We start from the raw sequence: 26,021 nt of genomic DNA, 5'->3' as shown, positions 1-26,021 counted from the left end.
AGTGCCTGAATTTCCATCAGTAAAAGGTACTGAAGTGACTGTCGTGTCTGTCCCTGTTCTTGCTCTGACCCGGCGGGGTCTCTCGTCCTGCTACCCCCGTTCATACACTGCCCTGAGGCCTAGCTCCACCTGTGGGGAGCTATACCATCCAGCTGCCTTATCATCAGCCTCAGTGGACTGCGCAGCGCTGGTGACCATCACCAGAAGCCACAGGTGGCGTCACAAACTCTTTTATAAACTTAACAAATCACCAACCCCTTTTTAAAGGAGAGGCCCAGGGTACGGGCCCGGGAGCCGACCACTGCGACATCCCTAAAGGCCAGGCTAAAGGCCCGGGTACCGAGTCATCCCCATCACCCCCTGGGCTAGTCACATGGATTTTTTTTTTTTTGTTTTCACAATGTTCCTGGATTGTTGCCTCCTTCCATGTCTGTGCAGGGAAAGAGCAGGGTACGCTACGACCACGGCCATACATACACATTTATACACAGGGGAATTTTTAGCCAGTGAGGCAGATTTACAGATAATTATGCACACCCATATGGGCACAGTAATTACTATGGCGAGTAGCATTTGCTATTGCAAGACATAATTTTGGATTATATTACGGGTTTGACCCACATTTTGTTAGGGTGTGTGTATTGTAATGTGGGAGGGTAGAAAAAACTGAATCACACTAAATTAAACATGCAAACTACTTGGCTGAATATAGTAAATATATATAACTTGTGGAACATTAAATATTGAGGTCATGAGCAATACCGGGGCTTTTCATAGTATTAATACTGAGACCCCGCCAAACAAACCAAGATGAGGACTCTGCTTCTCCATCTGTGATGAAAAGCATTAAAAAAATAAAATTCTTGCTCAGGTTACCTTTTTTATATAGGGTTTAAGAGACAAAACACTAAAATAAACACAAAATTAGGCGAATATGTTGCTAACCCAGAGATTGATGCATCCATATTAAAGACTATACAATTTATAATCACGTCTGTAAAAATTGTGTCGTGATCGGGGCCTCGCCAACATCTGGTGGGCACCTGACTGGTGAGGCCGCCACACAGCTTATGAAGCACTGAGCTATAGGATGAGTGATGTACCTTCAATTAAATGAAATTTAAAATAAATTATCTGTAGTGTTAATGAATTGTAAAGTTTTATTTGCATAAGGCCAGGTTCACACAGCCGTACTAAAACTCGGCCTCTCGCGTCCGCAGCTCCTGGTGCTTGTCAACAGAAACTGCCTGCTATTAATATGTACTAGTCATGTTAAAAGCTTAAAGTTGAGCTTTACATTATACTCGCTGTCGCATTAAAGATTTCTAAAAAAAAAAAAAAAAATCTGTTGGAGTGACCAAAAGCTATTCTCACAATTATTTTATTTTTTTATTATTCTTTATTAGCCAGTTAAGGACCAAGCGATTTTTTTTTTTTGTTTTTGTTTTTTTTCCCATATTCCTGACCAGGCCCATTTTTGGGTTTTATCATATATGCACTTTTAATGGATTAAAAAAAAAAAGATTTTTTTTCTCATTCAGATTTTCAAATAATTTTTCCCACCATTTTTCATGGTATGTGGGACTTAATGTTTCACTTTTTTTTTTTTTTTTTTTTTTATTCTCCTCACTTTTTTTTTCTTCTATCCTCCTTTCCATTTTTCCCCTCCTTCCTATCCTTTTTTTTTTTTTTTTTCTCCTTCCTTTTTAGTAAAATAGAAAATGCATGTCTATTTTACAATAATTTTTTTTTTTTTAGCAACCACAAATGGCTGCTAAAAAAATTTTTATATTGCATTTGCGTAGAATTTTTTTTTTATATATATATATATTTATATATATATATTTATATATTTTTTTTTTTTTTATGGGTGAGGAACTAGAAATTGTGATTAATACTGGCATTTTTTTACATTTCTGCTTTTTTTTTTCTATTTTATTTTTACATTTATTTCACACACTGTCCCTCCAGTCCGTTGGAGGTGTGGAGGGGGCCATATTAATACATTATTTTTTTTATCGCTGACTTCCCTTGTAACTGAGGTTGTTCTATTAACCTCCTGCTTGCAAAGACCCAGAGCTGACTGGGTCTCCTGGGACCCAGCGGCTCTTATTCTCTCCCTACAACCTACACCCAGTATTCACATGATCACGGTGTTCTGCGCCGACTGTAGGACACAGCCAATCGCGTACAAGCTGATTACTCTGCATTGACTTTTTAGAACGTCGGTGCAGAGCAAAGTGAGGACCAATCAGACATTTGTAGTCTATAGGCAGTCCAGGAGTAGTTAATTTTTTTTTTTCCTCTCTGGTGTTTTACTATAAGAAGATATTCCAGCTAAGATCACTTTAAAGGGGTTTTCCCCACAAACAGTCAATTTTAAAGTTGGTTTTAATCAATAGATCTTGGAATAATATAAAAAATTTCCATAATTTAATGTGTTTAAAAAAAATGTTCCTGTGCTGAGATAATCTTATAAATGTGCCTCTGCTATGTGTACTGTGTAATGGCTGTGTCTGACCGTGCAGGAACATGGTCTGATCATACCACAGCTCCTGGGCAGGGGAGGACGCGAAAGAGATTATACAGACGTTACAGCAGGGGATCACAGCTGATTCTTTTGTGAGATAAAGCATTTCCCTGCCTGTTTTTGCAAAATGTTTTACATCAACGAAGCAGCTGTGATCCCTTGCTGTAATGTCTGTATACTCTTTTGCTCCCTCCTCTGCTCAGGAGATGTGGTATGATCAGACCATGTTCTGTACAGTCAGACACAGCCATTACATAGTACACAGCAGGGGCACATTTATAACATTATCTCAGCACAGGAACATTATCTTTGAACACATCCAATTGTGGAAATTATTATTATTCTAAGATCTATGGATTAATATGAATTTTTTTTCGTGGGAAAATCCCTTTAAGACTAGGGCTCCACAGAGTCTCATATGAGTTGCTGTAAAATGTCATTATTATTATTACTTTCTTCATGGTTTAGTGGCCATTCTTCTAATCCTCCTCTGTCTATAAACTCTATATGTCTAATGGATCCTTTTAGATTGTGATGCATAACTGATAAAAATTTGTTTTTTTTTGACCCTTTATTTAACCTTGTTTGTGAAACCATTAGATTTGTGTTTTCTGTAGGAATGTGCCTAGTGCTGAGCGTTCATAAAAAAAAAAAAATAATAAAATAAAAAAATTAGTGTTACGCATGTGGCTTCAATAATCTGCAATTATTGGCTTGGTTTGGTGAGTGATATTTTGTACTGTTAAGGACATCATCAAACCGCAGCAGTGAAATGAGACAAAATGTGTAGGGAAATTATCAGATTACACCTACAACAATTTTAATGGTGGACAAAGGACAAGTCTTCCTGATTTCTGCTGCCAATTACCGGATAATGAGATGACCGTGCACAATAGGTGATGCGCTGATACATAATTAGTCATACTGACTGTACAGAGACCATCAAGAGCAATGATGTACAGTATGACTTTGGATTTGCAGCTCCATTTTCTTATCCAACTTTGGAAACTAGTTCTCTCAGTTCTGCACAATTGTTTTTTCCCTGTTTGAACCAGAAATATGAGAGGAGATGACGCCATTGTAAGTAATGCCGACCAGAGCAGTGTTTACTACAGCGTTGGAGCATCCTGTATCGAAAAGCATTGTGCTGTCATGAAACCCATGAATAATGAGCTGGGGATGAATTACAGTTGCTACAGCAGAGCAGAGAGTTATATTACATAGGTCTGTACAGAAGTGGGACAAGGATAGAACAAAAGCATGGATTGCCTCTAGCGTAATTTTTTTAGCTTATTTTTTTACACTAATCTTCTATGATGGGTTTTAGTTGGAGTCAAGTTGCCACAAAGTAAAATCACTTTTTTTTTTTTTTTTTACTATGGTTTCAATTCCTAAAGAAAATAAAATCTCATTGAGGTCCTTTTTGAGCATTCCTTAATGATTTATTCTTTTCCTCTTTTAGAACTAATGTCATGCGAGCAGCTACACTCCATCTTGTACTTGGTCCTGCAAGCGGGGAACATAATGAATGCAGTAAGTGTGAAGCCTCCTGATTATCACCATTACCTATCTCTTCCATAATACGGCTTGTGCCTCCCCAGCTCCCTGTAGAATTCCCATTTGACGTGTTTTCTGAGACCTTCTAGTGCTTACATTGCCTATGTTTTCTCTCCAGGGTGGATATGCTGGCAATGCTGTTGGTTTTAAGTTGTCATCACTGCTCAGGCTGGCGGACACAAAGGCCAATAAACCGGGAATGAATCTGTTACATTTTGTGGCTCTGGTACGTGTAGTCCAGTCTTGGTTATTTTCTAGGTAGATGATTGTTACTCATTTGTATGGATCTAATGAATGTACCATGTTGGATCATTTTTAATCTTCAAGTGGTCATTCAGTGGAACAAAAAAAATTATGACTGGGTCATTGTCTGCTTTTAAGGCTGTAACGGGCAAATAAGTCTTATTAGTGGTCTGCATGGTATGACGGCTTTCTTTTACCAGAAGCAGTTGTAGCGCATTATATTTCAGATAAGCTCAGCAATTTGTATTAGTTATTTGCTATTAGAAGGTTTGTTGCATATGGACAGCGCCACTTCACCACTACCACCTGTCACTGAGGGCAGCATGAAAAGTGCCGCATTACCTGCTGGCCATTCACATGAATAGCTCTCTAATAACTGAACAGTGTCCACCAGATCGAGTGATTCTTTTTATTAGTGTCTCAGTTTTAGCTATCCTAGTAACATGCTAGGTTACTGAGTGAGCGAATCTCCATTCTTATTACACACATGCCTTGATAACGCTTAAAGGGGATGTCTCCTCAAAACAAAATAATTTTCCAGCACCCCATAGTTAATGTCATGTCAATAACTTATTTTATTATTTCATGAGTCTTAAGATGCACATTAACAATTTTTTTTTATTTATTTTTTTAGGAAGCCCAGAAAAAAGATGCTACATTACTTACGTTTTCTGAGACGCTGCTTCATGTAAATGAAGCTGCCAGGTAAATAGAAGTGTCTATGTGGACTTCTGCACACATTGTCTTTATTGTTCACACAGGGATGGATATATATAATATATTAGTACAGACCAAAAGTTTGGACACACCTTCTCATTTAAAGATTTTTCTGTATTTTCATGACTATGAAAATTGTACATACACACTGAAGGCATCAAAACTATGAATTAACACATGTGGAATTATATACTTAACAAAAAAGTGTGAAACAACTGAAAATATATCTTATATTCTAGGTTCTTCAAAGTAGCCACCTTTTGCTTTGATGACTGCTTTGCACACTCTTGGCATTCTCTTGATGAGCTTCAAGAGGTAGTCACCGGAAATGGTTTTCACTTCACAGGTGTGCCCTGTCAGGTTTAGTAAGTGGGATTTCTTGCCTTATAAATGGGGTTGGGACCATCAGTTGGTGTTGTGCAGAAGTCTGGTGGATACACAGCTGATAGTCCTACTGAATAGACTGTTAGCTGCTTTTTTCTTACCATAATACAAATTCTAAGTAAAGAAAAACGAGTGGCCATCATTACTTTAAGAAATGAAGGTCAGTCAGTCTGAAAAATTGGGCAAACTTTGAAAGTGTCCCCAAGTGCAGTTGCAAAAACCATCAAGTGCTACAAAGAAACTGGCTCACATGAGGACCGCACTAGGAAAGGAAGACCAAGAGTCACCTCTGCTTCTGAGGATAAGTTTATCCGAGTCACCAGCCTCAGAAATCGCAGGTTAACAGCAGCTCAGATTAGAGACCAGGTCAATGCCACACAGAGTTCTAGCAGCAGACACATCTCTACAACAACTATTAAGAGGAGACTTTGTGCAGCAGGCCTTCATGGTAAAATAGCTGCTAGGAAACCACTGCTAAGGACAGGCAACAAGCAGAAGAGACTTGTTTGGGCTAAAGAACACAAGGACTGGACATTAGACCAGTGGAAATCTGTGCTTTGGTCAGATGAGTCCAAATTTGAGATCTTTGGTTCCAACCACCGTGTCTTTGTGCGACGCAGAAAAGGTGGACGGATGGACTCTACATGCCTGGTTCCCACCATGAAGCATGGAGGAGGAGGTGTGATGGTGTAGGGTGCTTTGCTGGTGACACTGTTGGGGATTTATTCAAAATTGAAGGGATACTGAACCAGCATGGCTACCACAGCATCTTGCAGCGGCATGCTATTCCATCCGGTTTGCGTTTAGTTGGACCATCATTTATTTTTCAACAGGACAATGACCCCAAACTCACCTACAGGCTCACCTCCCCTACCAATCGAGGTGTTTTGGGGTGAGCTGGACGCAGAGTGAAGGCGAAAGGGCCAACAAGTGCTAAGCATCTCTGGGAACTCCTTCAAGATTGTTGGAAGACCATTTCCGGTGACTACCTCTTGAAGCTCATCAAGAGAATGCCAAGAGTGTGCAAAGCAGTCATCAAAGCAAAAGGTGGCTACTTTGAAGAACCTAGAATATAAGACATATGTTCAGTTGTTTCACACTTTTTTGTTAAGTATATAATTCCACATGTGTTAATTCATAGTTTTGATGCCTTCAGTGTGAATGTACAATTTTCATAGTCATGAAAATACAGAAAAATCTTTAAATGAGAAGGTGTGTCCAAACTTTTGGTCTGTACTAATATATATATATCTCTATCATCACAATAAACGTAATCATTTTGTTGGAAAAGTAGTGTCACAACACGTATGATATGTTAATACAAAGCTACCTTGTTGGCTTGAATTGACCTCATTAGTTTTTCTGATGTGTTTTAAAAAGAATAAACAAAGAAGCACAGAACTTGTTATGTTCGTCATGTTCTATAATACCGTCTTTAGTGAAACTGGTTCATGAAAACTGTATGCACTGTCAAGGCTGATTGTAAACTGAAACGTGATATATTAAAGTAAACCTTTTTTTTTTTTTATTGTCTTGGAATGGTGCTGTCACTGCTTGTATGTTGGGTCTATATTCTTGATTTTGAGTAATATGGACCATACCCATAAAGGCCTCTGATTGCCCTTCTTTCCACTGTAAAACAATGGACACTTTGTCAATTCACTGCTTCCACTCCATGACGCTGGCAGCAGTCAGGTGATTATACCACTTGGCCGTGGCATCGGCTCCACCTACAAATGCTGGATACGTTCAGGGCTTTTGCTGAATGGGGACAGCCGAGGAGGTCACTGGTGTAATTAGGTGTCTACGGTCATCCTCATCACATGTACATGATCGCTGCATCCATTGTTCATACAGTGGAAGGATAGGTAGCCCGGGTCTCTTATTGGCATAATAGGAAGTCGATCTGAAGGTGATTATGCTTTTCTCTGAACATAATCCAAGTTTCATGCTTTTGCAGAAACCCCTTTTAAGAATAAGTCTCTAGTTCTAAAGGAGTGTGCAATATGTTAATAATCTTTTTTATTTTCACAAGATAGGTCATTCCATATTTGAAACAATAGTGTCACATTTTCATTCGCAGTTACTTTAAAAAAAAAAAAATTGACATATTTTATAAATGAAAGCTAATCCCTTAAAGTGCTACTAAGGAATCCAGTGCATCCACTTGGAACAAAGTAACCACGAGCACAATTTTCTGTTTTATTAACTAAAATGCAGCTTTATATTCTGTTTTACAGTCATGGTCTGCCAGTGGGATTATGCTTTAGTTTCTATGCCCAAAGCTGAACTGCAGAACATGAAAGAGCAAGAATTTTAACCTTTTTGTGTCGGGTGCTTGGCTTTCCCACATTACTACTGGGGTTCCCTTTCACTTGTTACTATGACAGAGAAAGCCGGGTCAAAAGGCTGATTCATGCACAAAAGCTCAGCTTGTACTTCAGTCCTGAGCAAACTAAAGTCTTCAGAAAAGCAGGACCATGTAAACTGGCATGATGAAAAGCATCAATCGCCTTTCTTCCATACGTCGGCTGTGTAGCTGCACTTATCCTGTACCGAGAACTTGTATGGTTTTACCAGTAGGGAGATTACTTGTTTTCGCATCACACAGACGAAGGGTTCACAATTAGTGTCGATCCATTCCTGATTGTAAATCCAAGTGACTATTTGATACTTTTCGTCAGTACTTTCCACTTCAGTTCAATTTGTGCATCTTATAAGAAACTACTAAAAATTTCAATCACTATTTTTTTTACATATACTATATGGATTAGCTTTAATAACCAGTATGAAATACTTGCATTTGGCATCTAATTTTTATTGATCAGGGCTCAAAATGATGCGGCATAAATGCATTTTTTTGTCTTAAAAGAAGTGATATAGAATCATGTTTTCATATTAATTACTAATACTAGAGATGAGCAGTTTGATTTGTTCCACACGGATCTGGCCTCCATTCACCGCAACAGTTGTTTTTCCACTTCTCCACCTGGTAACTTTGCCCCATGACCTCATGACAGCAGACATAAAGATCTACCATGGAAGCCCAGAGTGGATGTCGGACCAGGGTAGAACGGATCGAATTGATTCGTCTTTAACCAGTCTCCAAAATAGAATAAATTCAGTATTAATTTTTTTTCTTCTTATGTTTTAAAGTATGATATTTATAGGTTTGATTTTGGACATTGCCTTCAGCTCTCAGTAGCCATTTGTGAACTTGCCAGTCAGCACTTGATTGCCTTCATAATGTAGACTGTACTTGGCATATTTTTCTATTTTATGCCAAGGCAGTAGCTTGTTTTTTTTTCTCTGTTCACATCACATTTTGTGAAGCTGTAGGGCGCCTGTGCCCTAAAAGATTTCTACTGTAATCTACTGTAAATATGCCAACGCAATTTGAACTAAGCATTATATATCTTTAATAAATGCAACCACTTGTAGCATAGATTAACCCGTCGCTCACGTCAGTGTGACTTTACTAACCATTCCACAAGTTTAGGTGACCTCAGAACATCATAGCGTGGTGTATTCTGTGAGGCATTAGTCATTGATAATCCTGTAACAAGCCTTCTTTTTCTCTGAGATAACTCGCTTCCACCCAATTTATCCGCTTTATGAATTTGACAACCAGGCATGGCTGTGTTTGACATTGAGGTGTTTGGTGAACTGTTCAAACATTACAGAATGATGCCTCAACACAGGCTTTGAACATGTTATGTAATTGTGTTTCTTGACGTTTCAGGTTGTCTACAGAAAATATGGAGGTAGAGTTCCGTGCACTATTAACAAAAACTAAAACTCTCAAAGACCAGATGAAGAAGGACGCAGAGTTGTCACAGCAAATGGAACAATTTCTTCAGGTACGTAATTTAGGAACATGCATGTAGGGAGGAGAGACCCTCATCGTAAGAGTGGCTTGTAAGGAAGGTTTGCATGATAAACACAAATGGAGGTGCACATGTGGTCAAAATTGTTGGTACCCCTCGTTTAATGATAGAAAAACCCACAATGGTCACAGAAATAACTTGAATCTGACAAAAGTAATAATAAATTAAAAATCTATGAAAATTAACAAATGAAAGTCAGTCATTGCTTTTCAACCCTGCTCCCACAGAATTTAAAAAAAAATTAAGCTCATGAAATATGTCTGGACAGAAATGATGGTTCTTCTTAACTTAATATTTTGTTGAACAACCTTTTGAGGCAATCACTGCAATCCAACGATTCCTGTAACTGTCAATGAGACTTCTGCACCTTTCGACAGGTATTTTGGCCCACTCCTCATGAGCAAACTGCTCCAGTTGTCTCTTGTTTGAAGGTTGCCTTTTCCAGACGGCATGTTTCAGCTCTTTCCAAATATGCTCTGTAGGATTTAGGTCAGGGCTCATAGAAGGCCACTTCTGAATAGTCCAATGCTTTCCTCTTAGCCATTCATGGGTGTTTTTAGCTCTGTGTTTTGGGTTATTATCCTGTTGCAACACCCATGACCTGCGACTGAGACCAAGCTTTCTGACACTGGGCAGCACATTTCTCTCTAGAATCCCTTGATAGTCTTGAGATTTCATTGTACCCTGCACAGATTTAAGACACCCTGTGCCAGCTGCTGCAAAGCAGCCCCAGAACATAACAGAGCCTCCTCCATGTTTCACAGCAGGGACAGTGTTCTTTCCTTGATATGCTTCACTTTTCCATCTGTGAACATAGAGCTGATATGCCTTGCCAAAAACTTCCTTTTTTATCTCATCTGTCCATAGTACATTCTCCCAGAAGCTTTGTGGCTTGTCAACATGTAGTTTGGCAAATTCCAGTCTGGCTTTTTATGACTTTTTTTTCAACAATAGTGTTCGCCTTGGTCGTCTTCCATGAAGTCCACTTTAGATCGAACAACGACTGATGGTGCGATCTGACACTGATGTTCCTTGAGCTTGACGTTCACCTTTAATCTCTTTAGAAGTTATCCTGGGCTCTTTTGTTACCATTCGTATTATCCGTCTTTGATTTGTCATCAATTTTCCTTCTGCGGCCACGTCCAGGGAGGTTGGCTACAGTCCCATGGATCTTAAATTTCTGAATAATATGTGCAACTGTAGTCACAGGAACATCAAGCTGCTTGGAGATGGTCTTATAACCTTTACCTTTTAACATGCTTGTCTATAATTTTCTTTCTAATTTCCTGAGACAACTCTTTCCTTTGCTTCCTCTGGTTCATGTTGAGTGTGGTACACACCATTTCACCAAACAGCACAGTGAGTATCTGTAGCCCTATATACAGGCCCACTGACTGATTACAAGATTGTAGACACCTGTGATGCTAATTAGTGGATACAACTTGATTCAACATGTCCCTTTTGTCACATTATTTTCAGGGGTACCATCATTTCTGTCCAGGCATAGTTCATGAGTTTAATTTTTTTTTTAAATTCTGTGTAAGCAGGGTTTTTTAAGCAATGTCTTACTTTCATTTGTTAATTTTCATAGATTTTTAATTTATTATTACTTTTGTCAGATTCAAGTTATTTCTGTGACCATTGTGGGTTGTTCTTTCATTAAACGAGGTGTACCAACAGTTTTGACCTCGTGTGTGTATATAGTACTATGTAGGAAACCGTAATTGCTTGTATTTTACATGTTACTTTAATCTATTGTATCTCAGAATGCTGTGAAAGACTTAAAAGAGTTGGAAAAACACAAAGTAGAATTACAAAAGGAGGGGAACACTCTAATTGACTTCTTCTGTGAAGACAAAGAAACCATGAAACTTGATGAATGTTTTCAAATATTTCGGGACTTTTGTGAAAAGTTTAACAAAGCTGTAAAGGTAAGAACCCCATATGAAATTGTAATTATAACAGAGTGGTCAGTTGGTTTTCTTTTTTTCTTAAATTTTGGATACAAAATATCTCTATATGGATTCTTTAATAATATTTACAAAACTCCTGTTAGGCGAGCCAGGCATATGGATATGTTTCTAATTTTGTTCTCTTATTTGGCTAGGAAAATAAAGAGCGGGAAATTCAAGATCTTCGACTGCAGAAGAGACAAAAGGAAATGGAACTTAAAAGACGCTCCTGGATCTTTGCAGAGAACGGAGGATTTGGAAGGAGTAGCAGTGAAGGCGATGTGGAGTTATTAACCAAAAAAGGACTTGAAGATGTTTTGCCTTTTTTGCAACAAAGACCACAAAGTCCATTAAGCAGAAACTCTAGCTCAAGAAGGTCCCGACTATCACTAGGAGTTACAGCAGATCGAGAACTGCAGATGTACTTGGAAGCTCCACATGATGATAAAACCAACAAATTTAACAGTCTGCCCAGATCTCATTCTCACCAGCCAAGACCCACGGTGGCATGGATAGACACAAGGGAGATAAAGGACCAGGACATTAATATTATGGACCTGAATAAGATTGACACCACTCAAAGTCCACATCCATTGCCTACTGTTCTTATTAGTTTGGAAGATGAGGTACCTGACCACACTGCCATTTCTAACTTTCATTACAAACAGGATAAAACAGACAGAAATAACAACCAACAACTAAGCTGCCAGAATACAGTGGACAGCAAGCATAATATGACAGCATTAAGTCCTCTAACCGTCACTGTAGAAGAACGAGAGTTGGTTAAAAAGTTGCATAAATTTGATCTGCAAGGATCTGGAAACAAAAATGCTAATTATACATGCATCACAGACATAGAAACACTTGACGAGTTAAACTTGGGTTCCTTTAGCTGTATAGATGATGATAGTATGCCATTAAGTGAAACTACCAAAGACAATTCATTTATTTCATTAAGCACTTCAGATGAAAAAGCTGGAGCTCCTCTATACAGCATTGGCAGTCGGATGTCCGAACACACAGGTAACAAGCTAGAGCATAGGCCATTGTTTTATGTCGAAGATGGTACAGATAATTCTTTAACACTGGATGGTTCAGAAAGCAAAGATATGTATGGGAAAGAAAGTGTGCAGATCGATGAATCTGATGGTGGAATAGGATCAAATACCTCTGTTTCTGATCAGTCCGAAACCTCAGAACATGGTAGTAGAAAGAACAGTATTTTCAAGGAGAGTGCATTGAAAAATAAAGTTCCTACAGACCCCAAGAGGCATAATTCCTTGAAAGAAAGAATCCCAAGCATCAGTAAGACAGCTGCTACTCGGCCAAGTAACATTGGCACTACAAAACCTGTTCGTATGTTGAATGACTCTGAGCATATCACAATGAGAAAAGTTGTGCCTATTTCTAAATCCAACAGACCTGGAAGTATAAAACGTACAGAACTCAGGAGTTCAGTTAAGGATGAGGCAAAATCAGATGAGCTCAGACAGACACAACGGCATTCTCTACGAGCAAAATCTGATAATACGCAGAAGTCTTCACCAAGATCTAGTATCGCTACTGAGGAACCTAAATTTCAAAGAGGAGCCAGTTTTACTTCCAGCAATGGACGTTTTCAAAGAGATCAGATTCAAAGAAAAAGTTCTGTTAAAAAACCAGCTGCAAAGCCTGTTAGAAATATTAGTAAGCCGAAACTTGATGAAACTAAAATCTGTCGTACAACGCAAAAACAAAATCCACCACCTGCAGAAGTAAGCAAAACTCCACCAACCAATCCCCTGAGAACTTCATCATCTACTCCAAGTTTTGCCAGAAACACTGTGGCGTCCTCTTCCCGCCGTGCAAAGCCAGAACCTCCTGCTCCTTCCCCGATAAAATCTTCAACAATAACTAGATCAACATCCTTGCGCCAATCTAAAGGAAAGTCTGAACCAGTAGTAAGAGAGTCTACCCCGAAAGAAAATGGAAGTGTTAGTACCTTCAAAAGGACCAATAGCATAAGGTCAAATGGGAAGGTTACAGAGGCTACTAATAATGGAAAATCTGAAACTGTCCAAAAAGAGAAGAGTATAGTAGAAAGATCTTCTTTGAAACTCAAGGATACGGGCAAAACAACATTAGGTAAAATACTGAAGCCTTTGTTGAAGTAGGTGTTTATTTAAAGAGACTGTTTAATTCGACAAGCCCCGTTTGGGTGAAATTTAAATCTTCTGACAAGCTGTGCTCAAGCAGTGCAGATTATTTTTTTCTATAGACTATGATGACTGTTGGGACCATTAACTACTCTTTTTCCGGCAAGTGCATTATGCGGCCTCATGAAGGAATTTGTGTTGTGATAGTCTTTGAGCTGGCCTAAAGAGTGCTTAACTGAAAATCTGTATCCTGAAAACATTTTTTCGAATAACTGTTGACTCTGGAAAATGAAAAAAAAATTCTAACCAAAGGTACAAGTTAATCATTGGCTTGATATGGCTGGCTGCTTCCAGCTAAAGGAGTACTTGATCACGCTGCCATTGGCTTGATGGTGGGGACTCTGCTGGGTGGAGTCTCCTAAATTTCTTTATTTTATAGCATTGACTGGCACAGTTGTTTCTCTACACTACAAGGAAAAACAAGAGGAAGACTCTGCGATGCTGTTACTTACAGAACTATCTACTTTGATGAACACAGAAGTGCCATGTATTTATGAAGTATATGAATGGGGTCACCTTTCTGTACTTTAAAGATTGAACTTTTGTTGACAGCACTTCGTCCATTCATTGTGTACTCACTGTGACTCTTGCCTTTACCGTTCACACGGAAATCCTGCTGCTAGTCTTCGATCGTGTAACCTTCTAAACGAGTCTGTTAATTTTCCACTACCTGATGGTCAAACGTAGACGTATCATGAGTATTGATTATATTCTGATAATATTATCTTCTAAGCTTTTGCCCATTTCATGTTAGAAATATGAGGAGAATTTGATCCATACCTCTGGAAATGTATAGACACTATATAATATGGTTTGATGGACATTTTACAGTTTATTCTTTGCATCTATTTGACCATTTTACTATAAGGAAGTCTTAAAATCCCAAAGAAACAGATCTAACACACCCAGTGCCAAAAGTATGCAAGTCACTTAAAGGTTTATTCTCAGGTTTGGAAGTTCTTACCCTTTCCAGGTAATGGGGGATAACTTCCTGATTACTGGGGGTCTGTCCTTTGGGACACCCCAATGATCCCAAGAACTGGGGCCATGTTAATGGAGTGGTAGTCGATCATGAGCACTACCACTCTTTTCAGTCTTTTAGTAGTGCTGAAGACTAGCCAAGTGCAGTGCTTGGCTATCTCAGTGGTCCCATTAAGACTTAATGGAGCGGTAGGGCACATGATCAACCACTATAACATTCACACGAGGCTTTTCAAAGCCACGGCTCTCGGAATCAGTGAAGGTCCCAGCTGTCGGACTCCCAGAGATTGGGAAGTTATTTCCTATCCAATAGGTAGGGGATATTTTCTAAGCTTGAGAATACCCTTTTAAATGAGGTGATCCTTGATTCTGCTTGCCTTTTTGCCTCTACAAATGCTTTTACAGCCTAAATTCATTTTAATATATTCTAATAGTAGTTGGAGCTTTAGTTTCTTGTATAAAGCTCTAAATCCCCTGCACAGAGATACGTTCAAAAGATTACACGCTGGTTACCGGTCGCCTCCACTACGGGGGGAATAGGAAGTTAATGCTTGCCATTTGAGTGGTTGTCTGGTGAGTAAAAATTTTGTACAAAATGCTAAAAATAAATAAAAGAAGCAATACTTGCTTAACCAATTCCCTGCCCCCATTTCACACCGCTCATTCTACTGTCCTCCTACTGTGATGTGATCGCTGAGTGTAGTGCACCAATGATTAGCTGCAGTGGTTCCATGTCCCTGTGTTAGGTTGTCATTGCTACAGCAATAGAGCTGGAGCAGATTGGTGAAGTGAGTATTGCTGCTATTTTTTTTTCTAACCCATTGTGAGCATTTTGTAAAAAAAAAAAAATAGTTTGGCAGCGAATGTTTTCAAAGAGGCTTTCAGTTCTATTGTAAAATCATACATTCAGGTATAAAGGCAATGAGATGGGGACGCCCAAGTGCTACTTTGCTCCAGATATACCCAGTGCCTCTGTTATTGGGTGAAGCCATAGGGATTTAAACATCTATGCTTTTATGCCTTATTGCAGTTGAATATTTAGGGTTTCATCCTTTTTTATGCCCCAAGGAAAGAAAACTTTAGTATTGATTAGGAAAACCTCATTGCTGGAGTATTTAAAGGGAATCTGTCACATTGAACATGGCATCAGATCTGCCAAAAGAATGTTCTAGAGCAGAAAAAAAAATGAATGGACGGTGGTGGTGTAGGAGTGTGGGAACAGATTCTGTAGAACTTGTATTTTAATCATTGAAATGCTTGCTGACTCTTGGCTTAACAGTCATGGGGACGGTACCTAATCAGGAAAGGCTGTCACTTATTCGGACCACCTCCTTGACTAGTAAGCCCAGAGTGAGCAGGTATTTCCATGAAGATATGCTGAATCTAAATTCCCAATCTGTTCAGCCTCTCCTGCTCTGTAACATGTCGTCCATAGACTGCACAATATTTCCAGGCTGACCGGCTCCCTTTAATTCTAAATGAGTAGCGCAGACATTCAACCACAGCATATAATAGACAACTCTGGGATCTTGCTACGTTAATGTGGAGGCCCATATATTATGCATTTCATTAAACAATAGATATACGTATATTTTCATCTGCTAATACAATATTTTACAGGAATTCAAATATTCATTTTGCCAAAGTGGATTGCATGAACACCTTTATAAAGTGTACTTTGTCTTTTCACATAAGGTCATGAAATGTAAATGGTATCTTCTGTGCAACAAAATAATAGAGTATGACATAAGAATTGGCTTTTTTATTAAAGTTGACCCCCTGTATTATGTTACAATATACAGGTCTTTTTTTCCCTTGTGGAGGTATCAGAAATACAGTGTATATAAAAGCAGATATTCAGGAACAGGATTCAGTGGTAGGCTGTACGTGTTTTCTTATTTGTCTGTATATTTACTACCATTTTCTGATGGAGAAGATTTATTTAAGTGTTTAATACTGTAAATTTGTATACTAGAAGGTACAATGTAAATAGACAATATGTATTTAAAGGATCTTTACATATTTCAGAATAGTTTGCTAATAAATTTCTCAACTGAAGTTAAGTGTTTTTTGTTTTTTTTTTGTCCTTTTCTTCCCTTTTTATAATTGTAGTACAACCCCAATTCCAAAAAAGTTGGGACGCTTTGTAAAATGTAAAGAAAACAAGAATGCAATGATTTGGAAAGCTCTTATTGCCATATTTAATTCACAGCAGAACATAGAATACAGATCAAAAGGTGAAAGACATTTTTCCATTGCATTTTAAAAAATGAACTTATTTAGAAATTGGCAGCAACACGTGCTTTTCTCTCAACAAATGGTATTGCGGGTTATTAATAACCTAGTGATGTATAACTGGTGGAGAAAGGTTGAACTTGATGGACCTATGACTTCGGTTTTTTTTTTTTTACATAGCCTGTATAGATTTAAAAAAAAAAGAAAAAAAAAAAAGGGGTCAGAGCCATGCCTACCATTGTGTAGCATACCCTCTTCTTTTTACAACAGTCTGGGAAGTTTGGAGACCAATTGCTGAAGTTTTGGGGCAAATATTGTCCCATTATTGTTTGATGTAAGCTTCTGGCTGCTCAACAGTCCGGAGTCGTTTTTGCCGGATTTTTAATTTTTGTAAAACAAAACATTGTCATGGAAGTATTAAGAAAATATTAACAATTTACCCCTGAAGCCCCTCTTCCCTCTTCCCCTATAGTATTTGTCAGAAGAGAAGAGCTGACACTTGGCCAGTAGCCCCTATGCAAATTAACACACAGAGCAGAAGTCACTTGTAGACAAATTTTCATGTAGATGAGGAAGGTTGAGTCAGGAGCTTCAAAGGAACTCTGTCACCCTACTCACAATTCCCAGCCACAAACTCGAGGACGTCAGGCACCGATACGAAATATGGAATAACTAAAGTTCCATACATCCGATAATAATGGGGCCCATATTTTTAGTGGCAGGGTCAGCCAAGGAACAATATGCTTATTTTCTCGTAGCTGTGAGCCCCTCCCAGGGAGCTGTGGCGCAAAGGTACCGGATTAATGGATCACAGCTACGCCATGTGTGGTCTCTACAGGAAAGTAAGTTCATAACGGAAAAAATTGTATCACTTTCAGGCCTCTATGATCAACCAACGATAAGTTATCACAAAAACCAGATAGCTTAATAAAAATGTGAAAGCTAGAGTCCAGCCCACGTTATGTCAGCACAGGGGGTGTGTGGGTCGGTCCCTCTTTAGGCATAAAAGAATCCACGGAGGATGGATCAGTATTCATTGCTGGGAGTATATATTTATTATAGCAAAGGATCCTGTTCGCGATAACTGTCTAATCAAGTGGAGTGACTCCCCTCCAGCTATATTGAATAATCTCTGCGATCGTATAGTAAGTTTCTTCTTTAATCCTTATTAATTTGTGTAACTGCATATGTATTGTCCCATTTGTAAAATCCTTGTATATTTTTCATAACACTGCCTCACCTTTTGGATTAAATATAAAATTTAATAGTTTTGTTTCTTTTGTCCTGTAATCGTTCCCTCCTCCGAAGCCATATACGCTACCAGAAAGCAGGTGTCCGACCAGGCCTGTAATATATTTCAAATTTGGTCGGTGGTGGCAGCGAATAATATTAATTGGGCTATCGTGAAGCTGGCAGTAACCGTACGGGGACGTATACACATTTTCCATGCGTTGGAATCCGAAGGTGTGACGCCATATGCTTTAGGCTCGCTTGCTGATAGCTACGTAGTGAGTAGTCGGGATCGTGTGCTCGCGAATCCCTGACAGAGTGACGGCAATGGTGAGATATTGTGTGATCTCCCCGGTGTCTCTCTGACTGTCCTGACAGTTATCGAGGTGGAAGTTAGACTAGAGAGGGAACAATATATTTATTTGAATTATATTAGAAAAGTGATTGTTTCAAATGTCTATTTAATGTAGTAATCAATGAGGAAAACAAAGGTCATAGAGTAAAGCACTAGACATTTTATTGATGAAACGAATACATCATATAATATGGAACAGTAGTAAGGTGCTGTGCACTAAAGGAAAGCATCGTATAGGAAGCCTGGATCAAATGCATGTAATACTCTAAAGCTTGTGTCTCATAATGGATATCCTTATTGTGCTCAAGTAGAATGATCTGTATTGTACAAGTAGTACATCTCCATAGCACCTGTTCTATGCCTTTATTAGTACACTGTCATAAGTAGTGAACATAACTGTATGTGACAGTCACAGATGGTCAAGATCTAATATATATAATCGTCTTATCCCGTCTGTCTGTCTGTCCTTCTGTCCAGGAAATCCCGCGTTGCTGATTGGACCGGCCACGGCCAATCAGCGATGCGGGATTTCAGAAAAAGATGCCGGCCGTTAGCGGCTCATCTGCCGCACAAAGGTCAGCGGCGATGCAGCCGGGAGATGACCGGCAGCAGCCGGTCATCTCCCGGCTGCTCACAGCACAAGGACCCCGACCGGCGGCGCCGCTGACCTCCATCCGGCTACCGTCGGGAGATCAGCGGCCCGCTGATCTCCCGACGGCAAGTGTGAAGGGAGGACCGGGGAGCGGCGCCGCCAGTCGGGATACTTATGCTGCGAGCAGACTGTCATCTCCTGGCTGCTTGCAGCGGAAGTACCCGCACAGGCCGGGCCGGCGGCCGCGACCAATCAGCGATCTTGGCGCCAAATTTAAACACCGCTTTGCTGATTGGTCGCAGTTGCCGGCCGCGACCAATCAGCGATTTCGGCGCCAAATTTAAACAATGCTCTGCTGATTGCGCCCGGTCGGCCGCATACATATTCTAGAATACCCGATAGGTTAGAATCGGGCCACCATCTAGTATAAACATAAACTGAACCAACAAAATTTAATAAAAAAGCAAATAAATAAACATTGTTATATATCTATATATAGTGTTATAAAATGGTGCTATGACTAATATATATGTGTATGTATGTGTATATATAATGTCACAATCCTATTGTAGTATGGTCACACTCGGACACTGCCCAATAAAAAGTATTCTGTTAAACACACCCCTCCCTACCATGATTGTGATTTGTGCACTTCTACTATATAAACCTGACTGTCCTCAACCCAAAACATGCCCACTGGAAAAAGGGCGTAATGTGCATTGGAGCAACAGGGACACACTGGAAACTGGCCTCCATGTAAACTAGCATTGTTTTTGTTTTTTTTACTCCTGACTTGTACAATAGTGATGTAACTTATTCGACATTCTTCTTTAGCACAATTATGCCAGATAGGCTTTAGACTATTACAAGCATTTGATCCAGGCATCCTATACGATGCTTTCACTGTTGGTGCACAGCACCATACTACTGTTCCATATTATATGAGTACTAGCTATTGAACCACCCGTTCTACGCCCGAGTGGCGAGCATTTTTATTGGTATATGGTCTCCCAGGCTGGTATGTGCTGCCCCCATCCTATCCCCACCATCCAATCCCGGTATGCGTGGCTCCCCTCATCCCCGATCCCGGTATGCGTGGCTCCCCTCATCCCCGATCCCGGTATGCGTGGCTCCCCTCATCCCCGATCCCGGTATGCGTGGCTCCCCTCATCCCCGATCCCGGTATGCGTGGCTCCCCCGATCCCGGTATGCTTGGCTCCCCTCATCCCCCGATCCCGGTATGCGTGGCTCCCCTCATCCCCGATCCCGGTATGCGTGGCTCCCCTCATCCCCGATCCCGGTATGCGTGGCTCCCCTCATCCCTGATCCCGGTATGCGTGGCTCCCCTCATCCCCGATCCCGGTATGCGTGGCTCCCCTCATCCCCGATCCCGGTATGCGTGGCTCCCCTCATCCCCGATCCCGGTATGCGTGGCTCCCCTCATCCCCGATCCCGGTATGCGTGGCTCCCCTCATCCCCGATCCCGGTATGCGTGGCTCCCCTCATCCCCGATCCCGGTATGCGTGGCTCCCCTCATCCCCGATCCCGGTATGCGTGGCTCCCCTCATCCCCGATCCCGGTATGCGTGGCTCCCCTCATCCCCGATCCCGGCATGCGTGGCTCCCCTCATCCCCGATCCCGGCATGCGTGGCTCCCCTCATCCCCGATCCCGGCATGCGTGGCTCCCCTCATCCCCGATCCCGGCATGCGTGGCTCCCCTCATCCCCGATCCCGGCATGCGTGGCTCCCCTCATCCCCGATCCCGGCATGCGTGGCTCCCCTCATCCCCGATCCCGGCATGCGTGGCTCCCCTCATCCCCGATCCCGGCATGCGTGGCTCCCCTCATCCCCGATCCCGGCATGCGTGGCTCCCCTCATCCCCGATCCCGGCATGCGTGGCTCCCCTCATCCCCATTTCCGGCATGCGTGGCTCCCCTCAATCCCCCAAATCCCGGTATGCGTGGCTCCCCTCAATCCCCTAATCCCTGGTATGCGTGGCCTCCTCAACCCCCCATCCCTGGTATGTGTGGGCTCCCCTCAATCCCCTAATCCCTGGTATGTGTTGCCTCCTCAATCCTCCATCCCTGGTATTTGTGGCCCCATAAATCCCCTAATCCCTGGTATGTGTTGCCTCCTCAATCCCCCATCCCTGGTATTTGTGGCCCCATAAATCCCCTAATCCCTGGTATGTGTTGCCTCCTCAATCCCCTAATCCCTGGTATGTGTGGCCCCATAAATCCCCTAATCCCTGGTATGTGTGGCCCCATAAATCCCCTAATCCCTGGTATGTGTGGCCTCCTCAATCCCCCAATACTGGTATGTGTGGCCTCCTCAATCCCCCATCCCTGGTATGTGTGGCCTCCTCAATCCCCTAATCCCTGGTATGTGTGGCCTCCTCAATCCCCTAATCCCTGGTATGTGTGGCCTCCTCAATCCCCTAATCCCTGGTATGTGTGGCCTCCTCAATCCCCCATTCCTGGTATGTGTGGCCTCCTCAATCCCCCATCCCTGGTATGTGTGGCCCCATAAATCCCCTAATCCCTGGTTTGTGTTGCCTCCTCAATCCCCCATCCCTGGTATGTGTGGCCCCATAAATCCCCTAATCCCTGGTATGTGTGGCCTCCTCAATCCCCCATTCCTGGTATGTGTGGCCTCCTCAATCCCCCATCCCTGGTATGTGTGGCCCCATAAATCCCCTAATCCCTGGTATGTGTGGCCTCCTCAATCCCCCATTCCTGGTATGTGTGGCCTCCTCAGTCCCCCATCCCTGGTATGTGTGGCCTCCTCAGTCCCCCATCCCTGGTATGTGTGGCCTCCTCAGTCCCCCATCCCTGGTATGTGTGGCCTCCTCAGTCCCCCATCCCTGGTATGTGTGGCCTCCTCAGTCCCCCAATCACTGCACACCTAAAACAATAAACACTTATACTCACCTTCCTTCCTCACCTCTGCTCCAGCGCTGCGTCCTGTCTGCAGCAGCTCATGTCGGCATCCGAGCAGCGCGCGCTCTCAGACACAGAGGTGAGCTGCTGCTGCCGGCACATTCACTCCTCTGCACTGACAGCAGGAGCCGGGGCTCAGCGCTCCTCCGTGCCCTCTACTAACAAGAATGAATATTCCCTCTTCTCCACGCCCATGGGAGTGGCCTCAGAGGGAATATTCATGTCCCTTTAGCAGCGGGCACACGTGGTAGTGTGCTCCGCTCCTCCACTGCCGCAACCTGCTCCTCTGCCGCCGCCACCTCCTACTCACCTATCCTCCTCGTTCCCACGCTGCTTGGGGCCTGTGGCCCGGCCACAGGCCCGGGCCCCATAGCATTGGCTGTCTTATCTGTAACGGCTGGATGCTTTCTTCTGTCTGGAGCCAGACTGCGCGTCACGCATGCGCAGTCTATCGAGGCTTCGGACAGAGATACGCTTCTGCCGTTATATTATAGATATAAGTATTTCTAGGCATGATATATTCATTTTCTTGGGCTTTATTCTATGCCCTTTATTTTCCTCATTGTTTCATATGTTCTGAGTTTGGTTGCCCTTGTGATTTAGTGAATTTACGGTGAGAATATTTTTTATTATTAAATAGACATTTGACCTGAAACTAAAGTGAATTTAATACCAAAGGTTCTCATCAGCTGTTTAGATACATGATGTTGGCAAAAAAAAAAGTTAGGTTCCCTGCACTTAACAATTTAAACTGTTCTCTGAAGGGTAGAATGAGATTTGTCTCACAATCTCCATTCCAGTTCGCTGGTGTTAAGGTCAGGCCTCTGGTGGACCAGTCAAGTTCTTCTACACCAGACTGGCCCAACCATTCCTTTATGGACCTCACTTTTGCACTAGGGCATAGTCCTGCTGGAGCAGAAAACTTCCTTCCACATACTGTTCCCACAACTGGAAGAATACAATTGTTCAGATACTCATGGTATGCTGAAGCTATAGGATTTCCCTACACTGGAACTAAGGGGCTTAAGCTAATCAATGAAAAATTGCTGAAAAACCACCTCATAGCATTATCCCTCATCCAGCAAACTTTACAGTTAGCACTGTGCAGTCAAGCAGGAAATGTTCTCTTGACATTCCCCAAACCAAGAGTCAACAATCAGTCAGCCAGATGAAGAACGTGATTTGTCACTGCACAGAAAACATTTCCACTGCTCCAGAGTCCAGTGACTGTGTGCTTTACATCACTCCATACGCCATAAGGTAATGTAAGGTTTGCATACAGTTGATGGGCTATATAAAATTGTCGTTAAGGTCCTGGTACACTGGTTTTGGGCTGATGTTAAAGGGATTGTCTAGTCTAAGAATCAATCTGTACTCCCTTTATGCAACTACAGAATTTCTGACCAGGTGATATGTGGACACTGTCACTATTTGCCTGTATGTGCTGTGAGAGCTGGCGGTCCCGTAACTGCTTCTATGCAAATTGCATACTTGCGATTATGTGCCAACTAGTCTCACTCGATTTCTCTCAATTCACTTCTTTGATAGGGTTGGCGACTTTTATGAATTTTGCGTCTCGGAACTTGGCAACGCCTTTTGTAACTTTACAATGTCTGCCACCTTGTCGGAGTTCCAGTGGTTCTTAAAATGTTTTCTGCAATGCAACTCATAGTTGACCATGGATTGTTTGGCAGGAATGCAATATAATGAACTGACTTGGTACAATGGTGACATCCTATTACAGTACCACCTCGCTGGAATTTTAGAACGAGCCATTCTTTCACAAATGTTGGTAAACGCAGACTGCATGGAGAGGTGCTGGATTTTATACCCATGGGGCAATGGGACTTGGTCCATTTAGTGTAGATTAAATATACAGTAAAGTAAAACTAAGGTAAATGTGTTGACCTAAGGATCTAAGTTGTCTTACGTAATTATTCTATTATAAAAAAATCAATGAAAAATAGTTGCCATGTATAGGCGATGGATATACAGTACAGACCAAAAGTTTGGACACACCTTCTCATTTAAAGATTTTTCTGTATTTTCATGACTTAAAATTGTACATTCACAGTGAAGGCACCAAAACTATGAATTAACACGTGGAATTATATACTTAACAAAAAAGTGTGAAACAACTGAAAATATGTCTTATATTCTAGGTTCTTCAAAGTAGCCACCTTTTGCTTTGATGACTGCTTTGCACACTCTTGGGATTTTCTTGATGAGCTTCAAGAGGTAGTCACCGGAAATGGTTTTCACTTCACAGGTGTGCCCTGTCAGGTTTAATAAGTGGGATTTCTTGCCTTATAAATGGTGTTGGGACCATCAGTTGTGTTGTGCAGAAGTCAGGTGGATACACAGCTGATAGTCCTACTGAATAGACTTTTAGAATTTGTATTATGGCAAGAAAAAAAGCAGCCAAGTAAAGAAAAACGAGTGACCATCATTACTTTAAGAAATGAAGGTCAGTCAGTCCAAAAAATTGTGCAAACTTTGAATGTGTCCCCAAGTGCAGTTGCAAAAACCATCAAGCGCTACAAAGAAACTGGCTCACATGAGGACTGCCCCAGGAAAGGAAGACCAAGAGTCACCTCTGCTTCTGAGGATAAGTTTATCCGAGTCACTAGCCTCAGAAATCGCAGGCTAACAGCAGCTCAGATTAGAGACCAGGTCAATGCCACACAGAGTTCTAGCAGCAGACACATCTCTACAACAACTGTTAAGAGGAGACTTTGTGCAGCAGGCCTTCATGGTAAAATAGCTGCTAGGAAACCACTGCTAAGGACAGGCAACAAGCAGAAGAGACTTGTTTGGGCTAAAGAACACAAGGAATGGACATTAGACCAGTGGAAATCTGTGCTTTGGTCTGGTGAGTCCAAATTTGAGATCTTTGGTTCCAACCACCGTGTCTTTGTGCGACGCAGAAAAGGTGAACGGATGGACTCTACATGCCTGGTTCCCAACGTGAAGCATGGAGGAGGAGGTGTGATGGTGTGGGGGTGCTTTGCTGGTGACACTGTTGGGGATTTATTCAAAATTGAAGGCATACTGAACCAGCATGGCTACCACAGCATCTTGCAGTGGCATGCTATTCCATCCGGTTTGCGATTAGTTGGACCATCATTTATTTTTCAACAGGACAATGACCCCAAACACACCTCCAGGCTGTGTAAGGGCTATTTGACCAAGAAGGAGAGTGATGTGGTGCTACGCCAGATGACCTGGCCTTCACAGTCACCAGACCTGAACCCAATCGAGATGGTTTGGGGTGAGCTGGACGCAGAGTGAAGGCAAAAGGGCCAACAAGTGCTAAGCATCTCTGGGAACTCCTTCAAGATTGTTGGAAGACCATTTCCGGTGACTACCTCTTGAAGCTCATGAAGAGAATGCCAAGAGTGTGCAAAGCAGTCATCAAAGCAAAAGGTGGCTACTTTGAAGAACCTAGAGTATAAGACATATTTTCAGTTGTTTCACACTGTTTTGTTAAGTATATAATTCCACATGTGTTAATTCATAGTTTGATGCCTTCAGTGTGAATGTACAATTTTCATAGTCATGAAAATACAGAAAAATCTTTAAATGAGAAGGTGTGTCCAAACTTTTGGCCTGTACTGTACATGTATACTTTTTATTCCTGATACTCATGATGAGATTTTCCAAGTCTGGCAGGAGCAGTGGCATGGAAGAATAAGATGTGGTTGTCTTAGTAATTTATAAGAGTATGACAAGGGAACTAATTAATCCTAACCTCCTTAAACTGTTACATCATCTGCAGCTCTCATCCAGTGCGTTCCCAGGCCTAAGTAAACCATGTCTCTTCTCTATTCACTAATTTGTGATTGCTATAGCACCCAGGGAAATATTCGCTGTTCACACAGTGGAAATGAGGTTGTGTATGCTTTTTCAATTGATCAGTGTCCTGACTCCTTAAGTTTCTACTTGCACTAAACCGAATTATTCCTGAAACTGGACGTTAACCCTGAATTACTCCTTATCAGCCACTCCTGATACATATATTATACCAGACCTTTATTGTTGGCATGGGTAGATTTGACCTCGCTAAATCTATTTTCTTATGACTCCACCAGTTTTGGAGAAGCTGCAGCTGAAGAATGACTCAGTCAACAAATACAACCTCTGCCCCATCTAGAACTCTGTTTTCTTACAGGGTATGGAATGCCTTTCTATATAGCCATGTTTTGAGCCAAGAATTGATCAAGA

The 26,021-nt window shown here is 41.5% G+C and overlaps 1 protein-coding gene across 3 annotated transcripts in view; it reads left to right on the top strand.

Annotated features, from left to right (window-relative positions):
* Positions 1 to 17,946, top strand: part of FHDC1 (FH2 domain containing 1) — a 65,850-nt gene extending 47,904 nt beyond the window's left edge. For all 3 annotated transcript variants that reach the window (XM_073645282.1, XM_073645289.1, XM_073645283.1), the window contains 6 exons: positions 3,993 to 4,063; positions 4,206 to 4,313; positions 4,965 to 5,035; positions 9,174 to 9,291; positions 11,085 to 11,249; positions 11,426 to 17,946. In XM_073645282.1, coding sequence (XP_073501383.1) covers positions 3,993 to 4,063; positions 4,206 to 4,313; positions 4,965 to 5,035; positions 9,174 to 9,291; positions 11,085 to 11,249; positions 11,426 to 13,423 — 2,531 coding nt within the window. In that variant the 3' untranslated portion in view covers positions 13,424 to 17,946. The remainder of the gene's footprint in view (positions 1 to 3,992; positions 4,064 to 4,205; positions 4,314 to 4,964; positions 5,036 to 9,173; positions 9,292 to 11,084; positions 11,250 to 11,425) is intronic.
* Positions 17,947 to 26,021: the final 8,075 nt, after the last annotated feature.

The sequence above is a fragment of the Phyllobates terribilis genome, unplaced genomic scaffold, assembly GCF_046119375.1.
Source record: "Phyllobates terribilis strain yellow unplaced genomic scaffold, ASM4611937v1 Scaffold_1__5_contigs__length_1240528914, whole genome shotgun sequence".
NCBI classification, from domain to species: Eukaryota; Metazoa; Chordata; class Amphibia; order Anura; family Dendrobatidae; genus Phyllobates; species Phyllobates terribilis.
This window is presented reverse-complemented; position numbering and strand designations above follow the sequence as displayed.